The 21,572-nt window shown below is 48.7% G+C and overlaps 1 protein-coding gene across 4 annotated transcripts; it reads right to left on the bottom strand.

Moving 5' to 3' along the window:
- Positions 1-6,256: 6,256 nt before the first annotated feature.
- COPS8 (COP9 signalosome subunit 8) lies at positions 6,257-19,604 on the bottom strand. 4 transcript variants are annotated; one of them, XM_042950666.1, is made up of 8 exons: positions 19,418-19,602; positions 18,293-18,363; positions 16,908-16,956; positions 15,585-15,717; positions 10,729-10,836; positions 8,688-8,750; positions 7,457-7,504; positions 6,257-6,529 (listed from the first exon to the last, which is right to left on the bottom strand). In XM_042950666.1, exons 1-8 carry the CDS (start codon positions 19,493-19,495, stop codon positions 6,450-6,452), a joined length of 630 nt encoding a protein of 209 aa, XP_042806600.1. In that variant the 5' UTR covers positions 19,496-19,602; the 3' UTR covers positions 6,257-6,449. The 4 variants fall into 4 exon arrangements, with proteins under 4 accessions (XP_042806600.1, XP_042806603.1, XP_042806602.1 ...); XM_042950669.1 differs by lacking the exon at positions 19,418-19,602 and adding an exon at positions 19,181-19,331; XM_042950668.1 differs by lacking the exon at positions 19,418-19,602 and adding an exon at positions 19,143-19,166.
- Between the last annotated feature and the right edge of the window lie 1,968 nt (positions 19,605-21,572).

Raw genomic sequence — 21,572 nt, 5'->3', positions numbered from 1 at the left:
TCAGTTCACATCCCTTACCTTCAGGGAAGTTATGTAATACATTTAAAATAAATCAATTTATGGGGCGCCTGGGTGGCTCAGTCGGTTGGGCGACCGACTTCGGCTCAGGTTATGATCTCACGGTTTGTGAGTTTGAGCCCCTCATCGGGCTCTGTGCTGACAACTCCGAGCCTGGAGCCTGCTTCGGATTCTGTGTCTCCCTCTCTCTCTCTGCCCCTCCCCCACTCATGCTCTGTCTCTCTCTGTCTCAGAAATAAACATTAAAAAATGAAATGAAATGAAATGAAATAAAATAAAATAAAATAAAATAAAATAAAATAAAATAAAATAAATCAATTTAGAGGCACCTGGGTGGCTCAGTTGCTTAAGCGTCCGACTTGGGCTCAGGTCATGATCTTGTAGTCCATGGGTTTGAACCCCGCATCAGGCTCTGTGCTGATGGCTCGGAGCCTGGAGCCTGCTTTGGATTCTGTGTCTCCCTCTGTCTCTGCCCCTCCCCTGCTCATGCTCTCTCTCTTTCGGTCTCAAAAATAAATAAAAACATTAAAAAAAATTTTTTTAAATAAATCAATTTGGTTCATTCCCCTTTCCCCCGATGGCGTATTTTATTTCTCCTTCCAGTACGTGAAACATGAACATAATCCAGGAAGTCAGAACCGCACAAAACGGAAATGGCATCTCCTCCCCCCGCCCTCCCCCCCCCGCCCCCCCCCGTGTCTTTCTTTTCCACCTGGTTCCCTCCTGTTCCCTATTATTTTGATTTTCTTTTCTCTGCTTTTTCCCCACTGGTGAGCAAATACATGTATATTTTCTTTTCTCTTAAACAAAAAATAGCAGACTCCAGGCATTTGTAGGCACCTTTGCTTTTCCTGCCTTCACAAGGTCTCCTGGAGATTGCTCTGCGTCACTCTTCATTATAGACGCATAGGAATTGCTTACGTGGATGTGCCATCGTTATTCAGCCATTACCTTGTGTAGAGGCGTTTGGGTTATTCCTAGGACTTGCCAATCGGGAATGATGCAATAAACAACCTTGCATATCCATACTTCTGCTGCTGTGGGGTTGAACTACATGTGCATACGGACTTCTTAGGTAGTGCCCTACTCCCCTCTACAGGGGTCCTTCCAACCTGCACTCCCACCAGCAAACCCTAAGAGCATCCGATTCCTGAGTTTGGCGGCAGAACGCGTTGTTACCCTCTCGAGGTTCTGCGGCTCGAATGGGTCACAAATGCAAACTCGGTGTTATTTTACGTTTCCATTTCTCTTATCAATCAGGTTGAACATTGTTTCATGTTTAAGAGCCACTTTGGAAGTGTTTGCGAATTGCCTGTTCATGTCTTTTGTACTTTTCCTTTTTTTCCTACTTGTTTTGGTTTTTAATCCCCTCCATTTTTGAGAACTCTTTATATACGAGGAATATATATCTTTTGTCATTTTTTTTCTATTGATTTTGGTTTTCGATCCCCTCAGTTTTTAAGAACTCTTTATGTGGGAAGAGTATTACCAGCCCTTTCTGTTGTAAATATTTTGTCAGTTGGCAGGTGTCTTTTTGAAAATTTTTAATTGAGGTACAGTTGACACGCAAGGTTCTATTAGTCTCAGGGGTACCTGACAGTTCTTGTACTCAGGGCTCATCATGATGAGCGTGGCCCCATCTGTCCCCACATGTTGTCACCATACTGCCGACTCTGCTCCCTGTGCTCTACTCTTCATCTCCAGGACTTATTAATAACTGCAAGTTTGTGCTTTGTCAGCCCCTTCAGCCCTTCCACACCCCGCATCCCCACACCCCTCCCCCTTCTGGAAACCCCCAGTTTGTTCTCTATATTCACATCTGGTTTCTGTTTCTGTTCAGATGTCTTTGTACTTTGCAACATTTTTAAGTAGTCGAATTGATCACTCTTCTAACGAGTCAGAATTTAGAGACACCAAAACCCTTCCTTCACCCCGGTCACGAAGTCAGTCCCGTTTTTCCTCCAGTGCTGGCACGGGGGTCATTCTTTTACATTAAGATCTCTGATCTATCTGGATTTTATTCTAATGGATTTATTTTTCCAAGTGGCTAGCCAGTTTTCCCAGAGCCATTTATTAAAAAGTCCACACTGGGTGCCCGGCGGGGGGGGGGGGGGGGTGGCTCACTCGGTTAAGCACCTGACTTCGGCTCTGATCATGATCTCAAGGTTCATGAGTTCGAGCCCCTTGTCGGTTCTCTTGTCAGTGCAGAGCCTCCTTCGGATCCTGTCACCCTCTCTTTGCCCCTACCCTGCTCTTGTGCGCATACGCACATGCGCACTCTCTCAAAAATAAAAAAAGAATATTTTTAATAAGTCCCCCTTTACGCCAGTGATCTGAGATGCTATTCTTACCATATGGTACATTTCTGCATTTATTTGGTCTAGTTCTCACCTCACTTATTCCGCTGGGCTACATACTATTCATGCTCTACTGTTGTGAGGTTTTAATAACAAGCTTTAGATTACATTTTATTTTTTAATATTTTTAAAGTTTATTTTGAGAGAGTGAGTGCATGCACGCGAGCAGGGGAGGGGCAGAGAGAGGGAGGGAGGGAGGGAGAATCCCGAGCAGGCTTCGCGCTGTGAGCACAGAGCCCGATGTGGGGCTCGATCTCATCAACTGGGAGATCATGACCTGAGCTGAAATCAAGACACTTAACCAACGGAGCCACCCAGGTGCCCCTAGATTATGTTTTAATGTCTTGGTAGGGCTAGTGACTCTCAGTTGCCAACTTGATTACATGGCATTTTAGATTTAGATTATGGAGTTAGAATTATACATTCCTGTTGCCTATGGGACTGATCCCCATAGTGGTTAAGAACAATGGTCCCCAAAGGTGTGCATACCCTCTCCCTGACACCGTGACTATGTTAGGTCACATGGAAGGGGAATTAAGAGAGAGCCCTCTCCAATGCCCAAACCCCTGGGTTGGAGGCCCCCTAGCAGGGGACCCTGCCCCGACCAGCAAACGCCTGCAGAAGGCGGTTCCCTGCTCGCTCAGAGCTGAGCCCCTCCAGCCTCATTTCTTCAGGAACTGTGATGCCCTTGGGCAGGTTTCTTCACACGCAGACATCTGTCCATAGTTCTTGGCACAACCGGAGTCCACGTCCCAGCATGCCAGCGCGGGGCAGAAATCTGTACTCGTTGCTGTCTCTACCAACCCTCCCTTTTCAGGTCATTTATTTCGTAAGTAAACTCACTTTTTGGTCCTGTTAAATCCCCCACGTTCTAGATCTGGCTGATTGCTTCTTGGTGGGGCGTTTCACTTGTTCATCTAATATCCACATTTCATGGAAAGGGGCAGTTGAGTCTACAACTGTGATTAGATTCCCGTTCGTTCCGGGGAGGGGAGTTTGTTTTGGCAGAAACATGGCAAACCATGAAGTCATGGTCGATGCTGTACCACGACACCCCGGCAGGCTCCTGGTGCCCGCTGGCGATGTTAAGAAAGGATGGATTGAGGTGCCTTCAAGTTACACGCAGACAGACCCCTTCTCTCCACCCAGGAAACAGCAGCGGCGGGGGGGGGTGGGGGGGTGGGGGGTAGAACTGGGAAGAGAGAAACAAGGGAGGAGGAACCAGCAACCTACATATGCCACTGCAGACTGGTCACAGTGGGGTCTCTCTGGGGTCTTTCTTCGGAGCCAGGCACAGACGGTACCCTGGAGCTGTCCTCCCAAGACACAGAGGGCAGCGGTACTCACCGGATCTGTTCTAACCCATCTGTTGCAGGGGTGCTGCGGAGGCTAACTACCCCCTCACCCAGGTTTGCGTTGTTGACTGCTGCGGCACTGTCCCGGGAGTCCCAGAGCAACAGAGGTAGGTACACTCGTGGATGTAAACAAGGTGCTGTCAGGCCACACCTGCACGCAGCTGGCGGTCTTGGCAGTAGCCAGAGCACAGAGACGGGCGGATGCACGTGGGGCCTTATGCTCAGTCTCATATTCTCGGCCCCGTGGTCTCAGCAGCCAACGACGCTGCTTTCCTAGATCCTTTAGGAAAAGGACTGCAAAGCACTGGTTTTCGAATTCTATCTCCACTTACTAGGTAGAATCCTTCTATAAAGAATTTTCCATCATCATGCATTTGATTACTTCGGTGGTTCCATTTTGTTACTTTGGATATCACTAGGGCATCACTTCATTATTCTGAAGACTCATAAATAAATACGGGAGAGGCTGAATCAGGCACTTGTCCTGACTTTATTGTACCATGATGAGGTCATCTTAGTACTAGAATTATGAACTTGGGATTAAAAATATAAACACATAAGCAGATTTTTCATGCTCAATTTGTCTCATGTTCAGCTGGTCTCATGTTCAAACTTAAAAAAAACCGCATTAGACTCCGAAAACATTCCTGAACCTGGGACATCCTGTCCTGGGGACCAACTCATACAATTACTGCCCCAGACTAGCACCTACTTTGAAAATAAGTTCTGCTTCTGCTTAGTTGAAAATGGAGCTCGGAGACCACTATCTCAGCCTTACTGGTCCTCGCTGGTGCTGGGCTATGATTATTCCAGGCCTTTTTAGTTGGACAGAGCCAGGAACCATTTCTTCTTTAGAAAGAAACATCATTTAAGGTTTCTTACTGAAATTTAAGATTACTGGGTTCTAACAAGATGACCTAATTTCTAAGTTTTCTTACCCTGAAATATACTTTTAATAATGGCGAAAACATCAAGAGAGTTTTTTGAAAACTACGAAACCATGAAACCATAAAACCATACTCAGTAGCCTGAGGGCTCTGTGTCCTTAGTGTAGGGGCCACTGACAACCCAGACTCAAAACACTGTGATTGAGTCACTTGAAATAATCACTGTTGTGCTACATGAAGTCCACAGACGTCCTGTTCCCCTTCAGGGAATCAGTTTCACTAGTTTTTGGTTTAACCTTCGATTGTTTTTTTGAAATGTTAAGTACGCACGTATGCACGCTTGTGTCCACCGGCCCTTTCTCACCCTCAAGGCAACAGCAGAAAGTCCTCCTCCTTTCCAAGGGGCCATTCTGGAGAGGACCGTGTTTCAGCACACGGAGGTCTTCCCTCGGTCGTTGACACTTCGAGAGCTGCACGGCACCGCCCTGCACACCCGTTTACTCGGCGAGTCCCCATCGGTGAACACTCGGTTGACTCCAGTCCGTTAAGGATAAGGCCCGCGGAGACAACGTGCACTCAATACCGGCAAATTCAAAAACGGGAGTCATCGCTGTCCAGCTATCGACCCTCCTGCTTCTTGAATTTCCACTTCCGCAGCTGTAAGACAAGGCGGTTTTTAACATGACTTCTACATCTGAGTTAAATCAAACATTAATTTGAAAAGTATTTCCATAAATGTTAACAGCAACTGAAAAATGGGTTTAAAGCGGGTGAAAACACGTGCTCACTACCATATGGGTCATTTGTATTTAAGGAAGAAATTCCTATCTCGAGAGCCAGTGACAAACCAGAACGTATCCACAGAAAGACCAGGATGGTGAAATTTCCAGAAACGATCTCAGGTGACACAGCTGAATTCAATTAAATATTTATTGAACAAATGCAGAATAAATGAAGGGGGGGGGGGGGGTGTTAGCCTGAAGACACACGAAACACCTCCAAACAGTCAGAGGCCATCGCACAAAAACTGAGAGACTCGTTCAGTATTTCTCCAAAAGGCGGAACTCGAAGCGAAGGACGGGTGCAAGCATCCGGTGGCTGCAGGGTGCTGGCGGCGCAAAGCGGATCACTCGTCGTGAGAACGTCTTTGCCAGGACCACGCCTCTCGCCCTACGCTCCCCTTCCCGAGAAAGGACTACGACGGCTCGCGCTCCTGAAGGTCTCCGAAAGTCGCGTTTTCACGGCGAGCCCTCCAGCACGGGCAGCGGGTGTGCTGACACCCCCAGGAGCTCACGTTCTGCTGGCTGAGGACACGGCCTTTCCTCCTCCGCCACGCGTCAGCACTCGGGGTGTGGTCCTCGGGGCTGGGAGAAGGGGAGCACGTCCTCTGACGGGGGGGGGGGGGGGGGGGGGGGGGCTCAGGACCCCCGGCCACTCCTCAGCTCCCACGCGCGTCGCTGTTAAGTGTCAACCCTCGCTGCGGACGGGGCTGTGCCGCGTGCCGCGCAGGGACAAACGGCTGATAGGCGCCGTCCCACGGGAAGCCGGGCGGCCGGGTTTCAGGAGTCACCAGGAAATATAAACTGCGTAATACTGACGGGCTTCATCCAAATTGTCAAATGTTACAAAACAAGAATCGTTTCAACAACTATTCAGCATAATGTTTAAGGACAAAATATATAATATATACTTTATATATGTATTTTATCACATACTCCGCAAGGAATGCCGAGGTGCTAATCCAGCCAATAGGTTGAAAATAAAAATTTTACATTTCTCTGTTTGTCAGTATACAGGATTCTGGAGGTGGATCTTGAACTCAGAAGGACGCATCAGTTTTCGAGGAAAGCCACGTAGTCGGTCAGTCTGGCTAACTGCTGCTCGTTGGGGATGGGCGGGACTGGGGCGGGCTCTGCGCATGCGAAGGAGAAAGAGAGAGAAACAGACGGTCAGACACCCGAGGAACAGTGCCTTGGCCCCACCACCCACGGCTCCAACGGAAACTTTGTTAGTGATTTCAGACATTTTTGAAAAATAAGCCAAGAAGTCTCACGTCTCAGGGGTGGTTCTGCTAAACTGGGAGTAAAGGCACGTGTGGCTTTGTTGAACTTCCCATGTTAACATGCAACATCTCTCTTTTTCTTTATAAAATTTTTTAACGTTTATTATTGAGAGACAGAGAGACACAGAGTGTGAGCAGGGGAGGGGCAGAGAGAGGGGGAGACACAGAATCTGAAGCAGGCTCCAGGCTCCCAGCTGTCAGCACAGAGCCCGACGTGGGGCTCAAACTCACAAACCGTGACATTATGACCTGAGCCGAAGTCGGTCACCCAACTGACTGAGCCACCCAGGTGCCCCGCCACATCTCTCTTAAGAGAACACAGCTCTTCTTGGAAAGACACCCGCCCACGTGACACGAAATCTGGTGAATAATTACCAAGGGCTCACTGTGTGCCAGGCACTGCTCTAGAATATTCGGCTGTCAGTGAACAAAAAAAGCCCCACAAAGAACCCCATCGTCAAGGAGTTTAGTGCCAGCTTTTAAGTTAGCGCACGCCAGCCTAGGGATGACGTCCGAGTAAGCGCTCGGGAGGAGCCCTACCACGGCTTCCCTACGTGACATCAAGGAGGCGCTGTGGCCGGGTCAGGAGGTGCCACGGCCTCAACGTCAGCCACACAGGAGAACCCACCTGGTCTCGCTTGTAACCAGATACGTTATTATAAATAGCAAGTGCAGAATTTAATCTCTTCCTTTACAAGGTTAGAGCTAAGAAAAACAGATACATACGACAAAAAGAAACAACGAAACACGTTTTAAATGAGCATAAAAGATACATACCTGATAGGGGAATAAACCGGTTGAAGGAAACATCCAGGGCCCCTGCAACTAAAAGTAACAACTGAATTTACACAAGGTGTCGGCAAGAACTTTCACACAGAACACGTCATTTTTAATGCATGCGACGGCACTTATGGCCATTTAAGACTTCTCTAACAGAGTTAACAATTATGCTCTATTCGATCACCCACGTCTTTTTATTATGGCGGTTTCTCCAGCATCTAGACTCGCTGGGACCATGTCTCACCACTTCCTGCACCTTCACGGGGCAGAACCCACCCAAATTTGAGTAATTCTTTACGGTCAGGTCAACAAGGTCTAAACAACAGGAATTCAGAGCAGGTGGAAGGAACTTTGGGTTGAAGTAGAAGGCTGTATGGATGTGGGCATGAAGGCCGGCTCGAAAGACGTGGGAGAAAAGGCCAGTCCTGCTAAGCACAAGAGAGACCTCCGAGCAGGAATGAGCACGGCTCACTTCGGAAGAAGACCGCGGGACTGCAACTCAGATGGGGACCGCGAGGCCAGGTCAAATAACTTAAGCCTTAGAAAGCCAAAGAGCTTAATTTCGTGAACACTGAAGCCACTGAAAGTCTTGTATCGGAGAAGAGTTTACATGTCTACAGTACAAGGAGAAAATATTTCTTAAATATTTTTAAATATTTTTTTAAAAAAGCAACAGTTCTGATATTAAGGATAAACACTGAAGTAGCCTATCCTGGGTCGCTTGGTCAGTTAAGCGTTTGACTTCGGCTCAGGTCATGATCTCATAGTTCACGAGTTCGAGGCCCGTGTCGGGCTCTGTGCTGACGACTTGGAGCCTGGAGCCTGCTTCCGATTCTGTGTCCCCCCACCCCCCTCTGCCCCTCCCCCACTTGTGCGCTCTCCCCCCTCAAAAATAAACCTTAAAAAAAATTAAAAGAAAAAGAAAGAAATGGCCCCATAAATAAAAGGATGGGAGATTAACGTAGTGAAAATTAAGTTGTAATAAGGATTATAAAAAGCCCATATAAAATAGTCTTTTATACAAGAAATACACTTTCAAAAATTCAGGTAAAACGAGGTGTCTTTAAGATCCTTTCTGCCACAAGTGTCTGTCAGTCTGTATCTGTACTGGTCCCGGGTCACTTCCACCTTGTCGGTCCAGAACGTTCCATCACATTACCCAAACCCAGTGCCGAAGACCCCGGCGCAGTTTCGCGAGCTGCACCCACGGATGCGGAGCCCCACCTACCTGGCTTTTTGGGCATAACCATCCTTGTGGTGGAGTCGGCTTGCCATCCTTGTTCTAATATACCTAGAAACACGCATTTAACACACAGATGAAGAAATGACCACGAGACCCCTGCAATTTCACATCGAAGATCCACCCTCTGTCTGTGACGCTGCTCGTACGGAAGGTCTGACCAGTGCACTTTACCCCGTAATGTGTATTTCTGCTAGCAAAGTGTGGGAGGGCCAACGTTCTCCGGTCAGCTTATTTTTCCAATATTTCCAAACCTGTATCCAACCTCATTTTACTCCGTCAGACCGACACACCCTTAACAGATGACCCATCTTCCGTAAAGTGTGTGTTCCCGCATGAACCTAGTCAGCGTGACTAAACGCAGACCTGAGGGGGACAGACAGGACGGCCTGCCATCCCTGCACCGATAATAACAAAGACGTTGCCAACGACGGAAACAACAGCGCACACGCGGTGCTGGCCAGAGGGCACCGCTCCACGGGGGTCACTGCAGGCAATCACCGCATCACTCTCCACAGGGGGACCAGGGCTGCCCTTAACTGACGTGGAAAATGAAGTCTGAATTCCACCGACGCGTCCCAGCCCAGACGGTTAGCAGGGGGCTGGAAGGAGGGTACCCGGACTCACACTCAGGCAGTCACTTAAGATCTGGGCTCTGGGGTACGTATGTTCTTTATTATGTGATGAGCTACGGATCAATTTCAAGAAGTCGAAACAAACGTTTGTGAGTAAGTAACAGTATGATTTGTCACAACAGCTCTCATCAAGCTGCCTCCTATGTGACTCAAATTGTGGCAGGCCTTGGAAATTTAGGAACAAGCTGTGGACTCAACGGAGTTTCTGTTTGGGTCGGAGACTCAAAAATGTCAATCACGGGAAAACAATGCTACGGGCCGTGTACAACACTCTACAGCGATCCACCGAGGGGAGGAGCCGGTCTGGGGATGACCTGGGGAATGAAAATGCAAAAGCACGTCTGGGGGCCGGAAGGGAGGGGAGGTACCGGTGAGAGACAGCGAGGAGGGGTTTCCAAATGTGTGTTGGGAGGGCAATTAAAATTATTTTCGTAAAAAAATACATATATCAACATGCTGACTTTCAGAGGAAAAGAGATAATTTAAAGAAATTACAGAGTTTAAGCTCAGAATTACTAACATAATGCTACTCTCCCGGCATACTTAAGCAACTTTACTTTCTTACTTCCCGTGAACGTTTCCCACCGCTCGAGAGAACCGATGTGATCTGAGCGGATGCGGGGCTGTGTCGGGCGCCTTCCTCCTCACCCTCGGACAGCGTCTTCCAGTAACTCTGTTCCCGCCCGTCCCCTCCCCCCACCCCCCCACGCTCGGCGCACAGTGGCTGCGAGCTTCCCTTCCTGGGCATCAGCCTGGGAGGACACACCGCCAGTTCACAGGCCCACCATTAACTCAGGTTTTGATCGAAACTCTTAGAACTAAAAGCAGAAAACATTCGGGGATCCAGCCCTGGGAACCAGGGTAAAAAGTGGCCACGGGGACATCCAAGAGGCCCCCAGCAAGAGCTAGAACGGCCACGTGCAAGGACAGCGCACCTCACCGACACCGCCAAATGCCCACTTCCAACAACGGCAACGTTCCCCTTCGCAGAGCTCTCGTTCTCAGGTGACACTAACTACCTCTGGCAAAAAGTGCTTCGAAAGTGAGCAGGAACACGAAATCTCTCATCCACACCCGGAAATCCAAAAAGCTCTGCGGACTAAAACGTTGTTTCTTTAATTCATCAGGTGGTGACAGCGGCCGCGTAAAATGGGTCCACACACAACCGCACGACCTCCCCTCATGGCCACGTGGACACTCACGCCGAGCCACTGCAGGGCTCCTGGGGGCGGGGCTGCAGGCCGCCTCCTGCCCAAGGCCCCGCTGTGGCTGTGGGACCCTGCGGGTTCCAGATCCCCTTCCCAGAGGACAAACACCAGCTACATCTCAAAAGCATACCTGCCCTAGTAACTTACGCTTTCGCTTTTGCTGAAAGTAACCAGCAAGCCCCATACCTTTCACGGCCTCTTCCACCGGGAGCCCCACAAAGGCTGCAAAGTCGTCGGCGATGATGGAGGTGTAGGCTTGAGAGACCAGGGCGAAGGCTCTTCTCCGTGTGGCATCTACGGCGGGGGTGGAGGGCGACACAACACATTGAACCAAGAGAACTGGCTTTTTTGGTAATTAAGTTACGTCACTGTCCTTGTCCATCTTTATCAGCAAGACTACATCAACCCAAAGGTTTCTATGCTTATAGATCCACGTGCCTGGCGTGTAAGACGCACTCAGGTATTGCCGAATAAACAAATCATCTTCTTGTGCTTCCTCTTAGACAGCAAATCTCTCTCAGAGGACAATAAAAATGACCCAGGAGGAAAAAGTTAATAAATAGAAGACCCAAACTCCAAGAAAACTTCATTTAAATATGTTTATGTACTCGGTATACAATTTTTTTGAACCTCTTTTAATCCCACTTAAAAATTTATTTTTTTTTATTTTTTTTTAAATTTGTTTTTTTTTTTTAACGTTTATTTATTTTTGAGACAGAGAGAGACAGCATGAATGGGGGAGGGGCAGAGAGAGAGGGAGACACAGAATCGGAAGCAGGCTCCAGGCTCTGAGCCATCAGCCCAGAGCCCGACGCGGGGCTCGAACCCACGGACCGTGAGATCGTGACCTGAGCTGAAGTCGGACGCTTAACCGACTGAGCCACCCAGGCGCCCCCCCACTTAAAAATTTAAGACTGGAATGAATGGGGCAGAAATTATCTACTTCAGTAATTAGCTGTCCTTTCTTAGGAGGGTCTCTGTTACAGGATCACACCTAGGAATTTCAGACAAACCGTGTAACTACAGCACTCTTCTGTTCAAAAGAAAACCACAGGCCCCAAACGCCACGCCAACAAACCGGGACTTAATACCTGACGCGGCTTCAATCTCCGCTAGAAATAATCCTAACCGGTAAATCAGGGATTTTCTGATGGGCGAGGGAGAGTTAATCTGCCACAGGGACCCTCTCCATCCCTGCTCTACCCTTAAGGGAAGATGGCCTGATGGAAACAATCCTTTTTCTTTTGCTAACACCTTCCCTGCCCCAAGTTCCTTCCTACCATTGTGTACGGAGCCCTCCGAGTCCCCTCTACTTGCTAGATGGAATGTGGCCCGACACGGCCTGCTTAGAAATGCCAGTTAGGTCTGCAGATTTGCTCAGTTGAAGTTTTGTCCTTTGACACTTCCTAACTTTCAAGTCCGCTCTAAACTCTTGACTTAATTTGGGCTCAGATCCTAGGGTCCAGTCCTGAATGGCTGAGCCTAACAGGGGGGCCGCCAACAATTCCAGCGACACCCCTCCTGCCGCCCCCCTGGAGGTGACGGGTGGGACCTCCCCAGGCTTCAATTCCCACATTCCATGTCTCAGAAATGAGGCAGAGAAGAGTGGACGGTTGGTTGCAGGTTAGGAGGTGTGGTCCGGCCAGCCTGGCTTCCACCCACAGCTGCCTCGGCGACGCAAGGGCTCCCCCACCTGGCGGCCAGCGTGCGGACAAATACTCTGCGTGTTACTGTCCACATTCAGCAGGCAGGGGCGTACGTTCCTCACGGCCCCACGACACAGCGACATCCTCTCCGTTCCTGGGACATCGCCCGACGACTGCACCAAGCTGCTCAGACACCCCTTCCACTTCGCCCCCCGGCTCCCAGACGAGCCTCACACCTCTCTCGTCTCGGCCTTTGGGTTCATGCTGTCACGTGGTTTCCGCTCGGACTCCTAGGTCTGTTTACAAACTCTGCCTGCAGCGCTCGGGTTCCCGGCCATCTCTGCTCTTCTCTAAATGCACAGCACTGCTCACCCCACCCGTCTGCGCTCCCATCACCTCAATTACGCCCTAGCTCCCTACAGGAGGAGGGCTGCCGTTCTTCTCTTTCCACCCGCCCCCCGAGTGCCCACCCTCTCTAAGGGAGCGCTAAGTACACGCCTGTTGACTCTGCCACCGGGACCCAGGCTTGGGCCCCGTCCTCTCGTACCTCTTAAAAACCGCCGACACCCAGCGCGCTCCTGCACCTCTTACTGAGCCTGACATCCTCCCCGCTCCCCTGAGCCCGTGCGTGCTCCTCCGCCGGCACCTTCGGCCCGCTCCTTCCTTCCTCCTACCGGCCGGCTCTGCACCTGACCGCACGTCGGGCTTGAACCCGCGTCAGAGATGGGGGATCTTTCCCTACTGAAGGCCACAGGCACTCCATAAAAGAGAGCTGCCACAAGCAACAACAGAAAGGGAAATCCAAGTGTCCACCAGAAATTATACCCGCCTGGTAAACAGACAGACCATATTTTAAAAATATTAACTTCAGTTCAAGCCCCGGGGTCAGATGCTTAGAACTGAGCGGAGAAAGATGGGGAGGAGAACAAGAATGGTGTGGGAGAGAGCCGGAGAGGAGAGAAACTGAGGCAGGCCTGGCAAAGGGGAGGGCAGCACAGAGGGCGCGGGCTGGCAGAGGAAGCGAAAAGCCAGGCGGGGTCCCACAGGGCCGGTCAGAGGCCACACACCTCGGGCTGCTTTCACCCAGGGCCATTCCACTCGTCACCGTGCCACCCTTAAGACCTGGGCGGGCATTAGAACCACACGTGAGAAGGTGGAATATAAACGGAGCCAGCACCTAATGTCTGCGGCCGTTCAGCACGGGCGGAAGCCCTGGGGAGACGCTGACAGAGCGCTCATCCTGTCGTGTGGACGGCACCTACAAGTGTGCGTTATCTACCCCCACCCGCCAACAGCTAGCGCTGGACACGGAGAGAGGCTGGGCTAGCGGTCCCGCACTTTCTAATCCACCTCTGCCCTTCCATTCTGGGGGGGGAGGCTGGACACCACGGCCCAGGGGACCCGCACGGCCTGCTCGCGGATGGGTCACGGGTCCGGTGAATGCGTGTCCTCCGCGCCCTCCCGGCCTCGCTCTGGCGGAGCCACAGCTCCCGGGGGCAGCCCCTTTCCTGCGGCTCCAGGAGTGTGGGTCCCTCGCTCTCTCCCTCTGGGGCCCGTGGAGGAAGGGCCCACAGGGAGCCCCTGGGTGCTTCACCGGCCGCTGGTTGCCATTAAGAAACTAGAAGGCCAGCTCCTTCACTAGCCTGTCTTTAGTTAAATGCTTTTCAACCTTCTAAGACTGTGACTAACCCAGAACAGAAAAGGGAGAGATTGGAGAAAGTCACTGTTCCTAGAACAATCCAGAAAACAGAAAGTTTGTAACACATTAAAATGCAAAATATTAAATTTAGCAGTAATTCAAATCTGTGAAGAGACTTCCTTCACCAGGCTGCATTTTATGAAGGCAAATCCAGTACCGTTCGTGAACCTGGGGATTTGTAAAATTCTTAGGATAGGTCCAAAAATATTGCGGGTGACTGCTTATCCGTGTTAGGTAAGTATACTTAGGTGCTTATACATATTAATTCACTTACGACCCCCCAAGGCAAGTACTATTTACGATCCCGCTTTACAAATGAGAAAAATGAGGTACCGAGGGGTCACTCGAGTGATGGCACCGAGACCTGAACTCCAGAACTAGGGCTCCGGACTCCAACCCCCCCCACCCCACGTTCTGCTACACAGCCTCGCAGGGGCCTGCCGGACGCCTTCAAGGCCTACTTAATGCAGTGGGCCGGGGGCAGAGGCGGCACTGGGAAGAAACACCGTACACCCACCGCAGGCACAGGGGGACGTCTGCCTGATGCGACAGGAGAGCCGAGCCCTGGTCCCGCCAAGGAACCCGCCGCAGACCGTGGGGACACGGCACGCGGCCTGGGCCCTCACACCGCGGCCCTAGGACTGAGCCAGATCCTCGGAGAAAGTCCACCGCCACGCCGAGGCCTCCTCTGGACTCACACGAAGAAGCTGAGGCGGTTTCCCTGTGGGAGCATCCGAACCTGCCCCTGCTGTCCCCGGGCGACCTCGTACCGCACGCCTCCCTCCCACCTGCGGGCCTGCGGTCCTGCTCACTTCCTTCATATTTAAAGGAAGCGCCTCCTGTGCTATCCCTGACCTTGTTCTGTTTTACGCTGATGCGGCTTCGCCTTTCCAAGAGAAATCAGGTCCGTCTCAGAAGCAACCTTCACCTCCTGCTCCCCTGAGAAGGTGCTATCCCTTGACAGAGGGATGAGCAGTTGGTTATTCAAAAACCCCTGCTCGCTGACTCCTCCAGAGAAGGAAGGCAGGGAGCGGAGGCAGGTGTTACCTACAGAAACCAGGTAACCGCATTAAGAGATCGCTGTATGAATTTGTAAGAGTGAACCAGCAAGACTGGGACAGACGGTCAGGTGCCCGGGGTGGGAGAACAGACAGGCAGGGTCAAGTTGCATCGTAGGATCAGTGCCATGTCACACGGACTTGTAATCTTTCAAAGCAATGGAAAACCATTTGAGCATCTATGTACTGAACTGAATTACAAACCCAGAAGCTGAAGACAAACCCTACCAAAGGCTGAGGTCGACAACCTTCAAAGCATCGTCTCCACTTTCAAACACCTGGGGTTTAAGACCTTAACCACCCCACAGCTTGGGCTTCGTAGAGTCTTCTAAGATTTCATTTTAGTAGCAAAAATCTTCCTACTGGAAAGAGCACTTTCAATTTAGAATTAAATTAAAGAGACAGTGAGTGAATCCCTTGGCCACCGATATAATTTCAAGCAAGACTAAATGAAGACACGTGGTTACAGCAAATCCTTCCAAAAGAATTTTGAAAGCTGCCCCACTCACCTAGCAGAAAGTAACTTTTTTTTTTCTTTTTAAATTAGATCTATTTTTTTTAAAAAAAACTGACTTACTTCAACATTACAGCACTTAGAGAACAGGCCTAATTTAATTTTTAAGCACAAAGAAACACTACCTCTAAGTGCTTCCATGATCGGCTGGACCGTCTCAGACCACTGGTGTGCGTTGATGGTCGAATAGATCCCAGGGAAATCTCTCTGCCAGATTCTTTGTCCTACTGACCAAATTCCCCCAAGTTCAGAGTTCGCCTGCAATAAATATTACTGCCTTTGAGAATATGCAGTCTGCAGATTTACCAGCAACGGTATCTTAAAACATAATTCAACATTTCTTTTAAGAGGATCATGATTTCTTTAGCCCAACCACCATCAAAAAGGATTTTAAATGCTGTGGACAGTAAGGTAAAATCTATCTGTGTGGTTTACACACATTTTTATTATAATAGAAAATTAAAACCTGAAATAATCTAAAAATACTTCAGAACTAAGTCTGGTAATTAATTTTCTTACACATCATTTTCAAAAACATATTGGTTACCTCATATATACACATACATAATATACATGATAGAGCATCTTCATATACGTGTGCATGTAAAACACATATACGTATTTTTTGGATATAAGTATAACAAAATGGCTAATAATAAAGACTGCCAATCTAAGATGCCATACACTGTAGCCTCTCCCAGGACAGAATTCTCACTAACATCACTGAAACTATGAGTGTCATTTATAATTATTTAATTACTTAAGTACCAATCTTAATAGAATGTCTGGACAAGAAAAAGAGGGTAGAAACACTAAAATGAATTTCTGCTGAATATCAATAATGAATAAAAGAATTCGGGTGAATTCTTGGTCATATTCTGTGACTGTTTAAAAAACTCAATTCACATTTATGCTGGAAACAGTGAATCCCATGAAGTTAAAAATGTATTTCATTTCACTTTGGAAGAAACTTTTAAGAGGCGACTTCCTCTAATCTCCCATCGAAACTAAGAAACCTAAAATGCTAACTAGCAAAAGATTTCAATGTTGTGAAAATCATTTTTAGAATATTCTTGTCAACAACACCAATTTCAAAGAAATACCATCACGGGAAACTGCATAAATCAGTTACAAAAGGGAAAAAAAAAAATCCAAACCAAACCTTTATCTAAAATGTCTCAGCTGTTTGCCAGGCAAAGTGACACTTATAAGAAGTGTCTCAATAAATGTGATCAGAAGCTAAGTACAGGTTTCTATACCATCCAAGGGAAATTAAAATTTCTGATTAGAGGACTTTGTAGATCTGTTCTTAAACTTTAATACCAGTTTAGTAACTACTCCTGTGAACCACACAGGAAAGAAAATAGAAACCTTAAAAACTTTAAAAGGTTGCCATTTGAACGAATGTTACCACATTCAAATAGTAGCATATACTAAAGAATACTTACCGATTTTATAGCAGGTGGTATCCTTTTCCAAAGATATCTTGCATTATTCCTAATTTACATCCCCCCAAGAAAGAACAAAAAGAATGATCTCAATGAATGTTCAATATTCTAGATCTCACTGCAAACACACAGAAATAGACTTAAAAGTACTCCGTATTAGATAGAATGAAACCGACTTTTATATAAATTTGTCCAGGGGAAGGAAGAGCAGCTTTCCAGGCAAAAAAAGAAATGAAATATTTTTACCAAAGTAACATTCTGCCATTTTCGGTGCATTTTTTATGAACGATCTGGGTCTCAAATTAAGGCAACGTGCACCAAACACATGAACACTTAAGTAGATAAGGTATACACACATAAAAATAAACAAGTATCTATACTTTCAAGGCTCTGGAACGTCCTGACAACGAACACGGTGCACGGTGCTCCCCACGAGCCCTCCTCTCACCAGTGGGCACAGAGCCACCAACACTTCGAGGTGGTTTTTAAGAGTGTGGAAACCTGAACCACAACACAGGTATGATGACAGGATTACAAAGCGAAACCGACAGTTACACAGTGTATGGGTCATAGAAATCTCAGGTGAGTTTTCTAAGAGATACGAAACCAGCTTTAATAGAATTTAAAACAACACTTAAATAGAAATCATCAACGGCTCGTAGCACCAGAAGGGACTCCTTCTGTACGCTATGCTTTCCGACTTTCCTTCGATAAACATGAATTAAGAATAAGGAAAAAAGGACACCTTTCAAGAAACCTCTTGGCTTTCTCAATTTTCCCTTTTGGTTTCTCTTGGTCTATGGGTGACGTGCAAAATGAAGTAAACAGAGATGTTAAGAAAGTTTTATTAAAGATGAAAAAGGACAACAGAATTAAAGGAATTTACAGACACTGTAGTTTCTCATAACAAATTAGAATGTTTTTTAGAGAATATATGTATTTTTTTTTAACTTTTTTTTTTTTTTGAGAGAGAGAGAGAGAGAGAGAGAGAGACAGAGCATGAGCCAGGGTGGGGCAGAGAGAGAGAGAGGGAGACACGGAATCGGAAGCAAGCTCCAGGCTCTGAGCTGTCAGCACCGAGCCCGATGCGGGGCTTGAACCCATGAGTCGTGAGATCATGACCTGAGCTGAAGTCAGACACACAATCGACTGAGCCACCCAGGTGCTGAGAATATATGTACTTGTAAAACAAGTATATTTTAAAAGAACTTGGCCTAATCATTGTTTAAATCATGATTCGTTATATGAAATAAGTGTATCAAGTAATACAATTAAAGATAAAGCTCCTTGCGCATTATGTTTTAATGATGCTTCTTCAACGCAAGAATAATTTCTGTAAATCCTGGGGACGCGGCTGCTCTTAGCTTCAGGTAGGAGGTACTTACATGTCATTATGGAGCAGATATAAAGCCAAGAGCTGACCATACACTGGGGGTGTAGCAATTCCTCCAGGAGCCTAAAAGGCCAAAAATGGAAAACCTTATTTACACTTACACTTTTTTAAAAAAAGTATTTTATTAACAGTAACCTAAAAAGTAAGCCTATTTTTTGATACTTAGTACTACAGACGTAGAAAGAGCTTTAGAAAAGGTACGGAACACTAAAAACCACAGTGTTAGGTTTAGATCTGCCATCAGCTGTGATTTATCTCCTTCTGAGCCTCTGTGTTTGAAACGGGATCCTTTTCCCAGTTCTCAAATTCTTATATGGTGTTACTCTTAAAAGAAACAAACGTTTCCAATTCCAAGAGAACCCTAAAGCACTAGGATTCCACCACCCATTGTATCAAACACGTTGAACGGCTACGTGATGAGTGATAACAACAAAAAAAATCACAGCTGAGCTACAAAGACATTCCTCTCTGCCTTCAAATTTAATGCATCCAGCAAACACATATTAAGTGTCTACTAGTGAGCTGCTGCTTCTGGCTGTTGTATCCTTTGGTTAGTTAACTTTTTATTCTAATGTGATACATGCTTTTTCAGTGCCGGGGGGCGGGGGGGGGGGGGGGGAGCTCAATGAACTTTAACATCTGCATGACCGAACTTCCAACAATCCTACCGAAGGCAGAACAGTCAACTTAGGAGATAACGTTATGAGACTAAGGGCTTTCTGAGTTAATAAAACGTTACTTCTTCTTTGGTCTGTGTATGCTTGCACAAATGTCTTTAATGAAATCCACACTCCCTCGCCTCCCCCCACCCGGGGAGGAAAGATGCCTGGTCCCGTTCACACAAGAAGCATCCTGAAGGATGTCAGGAGCGAAGATGCACAGGGTTCACGGGCTCACTAGCTGAAGACGCACAACCACAAGCTCCGGGCGCGTTCGGGGAGACGGGGGCCCGTTCGGGGAGACGCAGCCTTCGGAGCAGGCCCCGGCGTCCCGAGCTCCCCAAGCGCGGCTCCCACGCCCGCCGCGAGCCCCGCGGGCCCCGTTACCCTGGAGACCGGCACCGCCCCGGGGCCGCGGAACACCCCGCGGCTTCTCCCAGCGCGACGCGACCGGCTACCTCGAGCTCCTGGTTCTCGCACTGATCCAGCAACTTTTTGAAACTAAAGGCACTGTCCGCCATCACCGCCACTGGCATCTTCCCGGCAGGTCCCGCCGCGGCACCTTCCCGAAAGCAGACCCCAGACAGTCCCTCGGGCCGTCGCGCCCGCGATGACGTACCGAGCCGCCGACGCCGCCGAGCGCCCAGGCGCAGGTGCGCGTTCGGTTCCGGCGCGTCGTCGGCCGCCGCTGCGGCGGGGCAGGCTCGCCGCCGCTCTGGCCGGCGCTCTCGCTGCTCTGGAGGACCGGCCCGGCCTCGCGCGAAGCCGCTGCCCGAGCGCGCGGCCAGACCGGGAAGGGAGGGGTGCGCGCAGGTTCGGGGACCGCTCGGCGTCCCCGCGGGGCGGCCTGACGCGCATGCGTCCTTCGAGGCGCCAGCCGCGCCTGGGGATTCCGGGCAGGAAGGCCGATCGGGCGGCCCCTCCGGGTGCGGGGGGTGCTCGGCTGCGGGGCTCTCGCCCCTCCTGCACCCCCAGACTCGCGTGCGCTGAAACCGGTCCGGTGTGGGCTTCTGCCCAGGACCCGGCGTGGCCGGGCCGCTCACCGGGCGTGGAGGTCTGGCCCCGGAGGTCCGGCCCCAGACCGCCGCCGCCGCCTCGGGTGTCCTTCAGTGTCCCTCGCCAGCGGACGCGCTCGTGTGCGGTTTTCATTGGCCTACACGTCCTGGTGCCCTTCGCGAGACCACCTCGGAAGAGGCTCGCGTGGGTGTCCTGCCGTAGGGTTGTTTGCACAATTTGTGGGCCCAGAGCAAACTGAAAATGCAGGACCCTTGTTCAAAAAATGGGGTGGGGGGAGGGAAGTGCCATTTAGGGTAATACAAGGTAAAGCTTTTTCCTCTGCAGTGTATCTCACCTCTCCAGAGTGCTTTTTGCTATTTAACATAATTCGAAGTAAATAAAAGTTAAAAATATAAATTATTAGCATGAATCTTACCACCCATCTTTATATTGCGCGCTGCCGCTTTTAAATTCAGGTGTACATGGGGCGCCTGGGTGGCTCGGTGGGTTAAGCGTCGGACTTCCACTCAGGTCATGATCTCACGGTCCGAGAGTTCGAGCCCCGCATCGGGCTCTGTGCTGACAGCTCAGGGCGTGGAGCCTGTTTCAGATTCTGTGTTTCCCTCTCTCTCTGCCCCTCCCCTGTTCATGCTCTGTCTCTGTCTCAAAAATAAATAAACATTTAAAAAAAAAAACTTTTAAATTCAGATGTACGTGCATTTAACCCCTGTGTGGCATGACAGAAATCGCACAATCCGTATTTCATAGCTCATACATTTTCAGCACATTTACGTGATCACACGCACGTAATACGAGTAAGAAAGAGCACAAGCAAGTTCCTTGGACATTCATGTCCCTTAGGACACCGTTGCCTTTGTTATACGTTTGCAGAAAGTTCAGGTTCCAAGGGAAAATGTGGCCTCTCAGGGCTATCAGCATGCAGCTCACTCAAGTGTAGACACAGGGTGCTTACCTTGTGATTCCACTTGGAGTCTCACCAAACTCCCACCATTGGGGGTCCGCTGGGAACTTGTGTGATATTTGGAACCCTACATGGAAGGGGCAGGAAACGGAAACATTGCGGGCACCTCTTTGCTCACCTGTAGATGCTTCATTGTCCCAATGAGCTTCACTCGCCAAACACACGCTCAAAGGTGAAAGTACTAGGAATTTCAAAACAGTGACAGCCTCACTGATGAGTTTTGTAGAATCAACACTCTCCATGTGGAAATGATGGTGTGTACCAATGCTTTGGATGGAATATAAGAAAAAAATCACCACAAACCCCAAAGAACTGTCAATGTTAATTAGGAAGGTGGACAAATAAATGTCATGACTAGAGATCTTTTGGAGAAAGAGAGCAACCAAGTTTCATCAACCACATGCACATGAAGAGGAGGACCGAGGGCAAAATGATTCAAAGACCATTGGACATAAATTTGATGAGCAGGATTTAAAATTTTTTAACATGTAATAATGGCTGCTAACATATTTCGGGCAGAGAAAGATTCAGTGGGATCAACTACCCAGTGATTTGATCATTTAAAGGGAAAAATATGAGTGAAAGCCTTGGCAGGTACTTTGCTAAAAAGTGAAGTTGTGATTAATGGTTCTTTG

The sequence above is a fragment of the Panthera leo genome, chromosome C1, assembly GCF_018350215.1.
Source record: "Panthera leo isolate Ple1 chromosome C1, P.leo_Ple1_pat1.1, whole genome shotgun sequence".
NCBI classification, from domain to species: Eukaryota; Metazoa; Chordata; class Mammalia; order Carnivora; family Felidae; genus Panthera; species Panthera leo.
This window is presented reverse-complemented; position numbering and strand designations above follow the sequence as displayed.

Bases quoted from the DNA above. Each gene is read 5' to 3' on its own strand.
- COPS8 (XM_042950666.1), bottom strand. From the start codon at position 19,495: ATGCCAGTGGCGGTGATGGCGGACAGTGCCTTTAGTTTCAAAAAGTTG. The intron at 10,837-15,584 runs GTAGTGTTTCTT...CCCCCGCCGTAG, and splicing joins GATCATGGAAGCACTTAGAG to ATGCCACACGGAGAAGAGCC. The intron at 7,505-8,687 runs GTAGGTGGGGCT...TGTTACTTTTAG, and splicing joins GGTTATGCCCAAAAAGCCAG to TTGCAGGGGCCCTGGATGTT.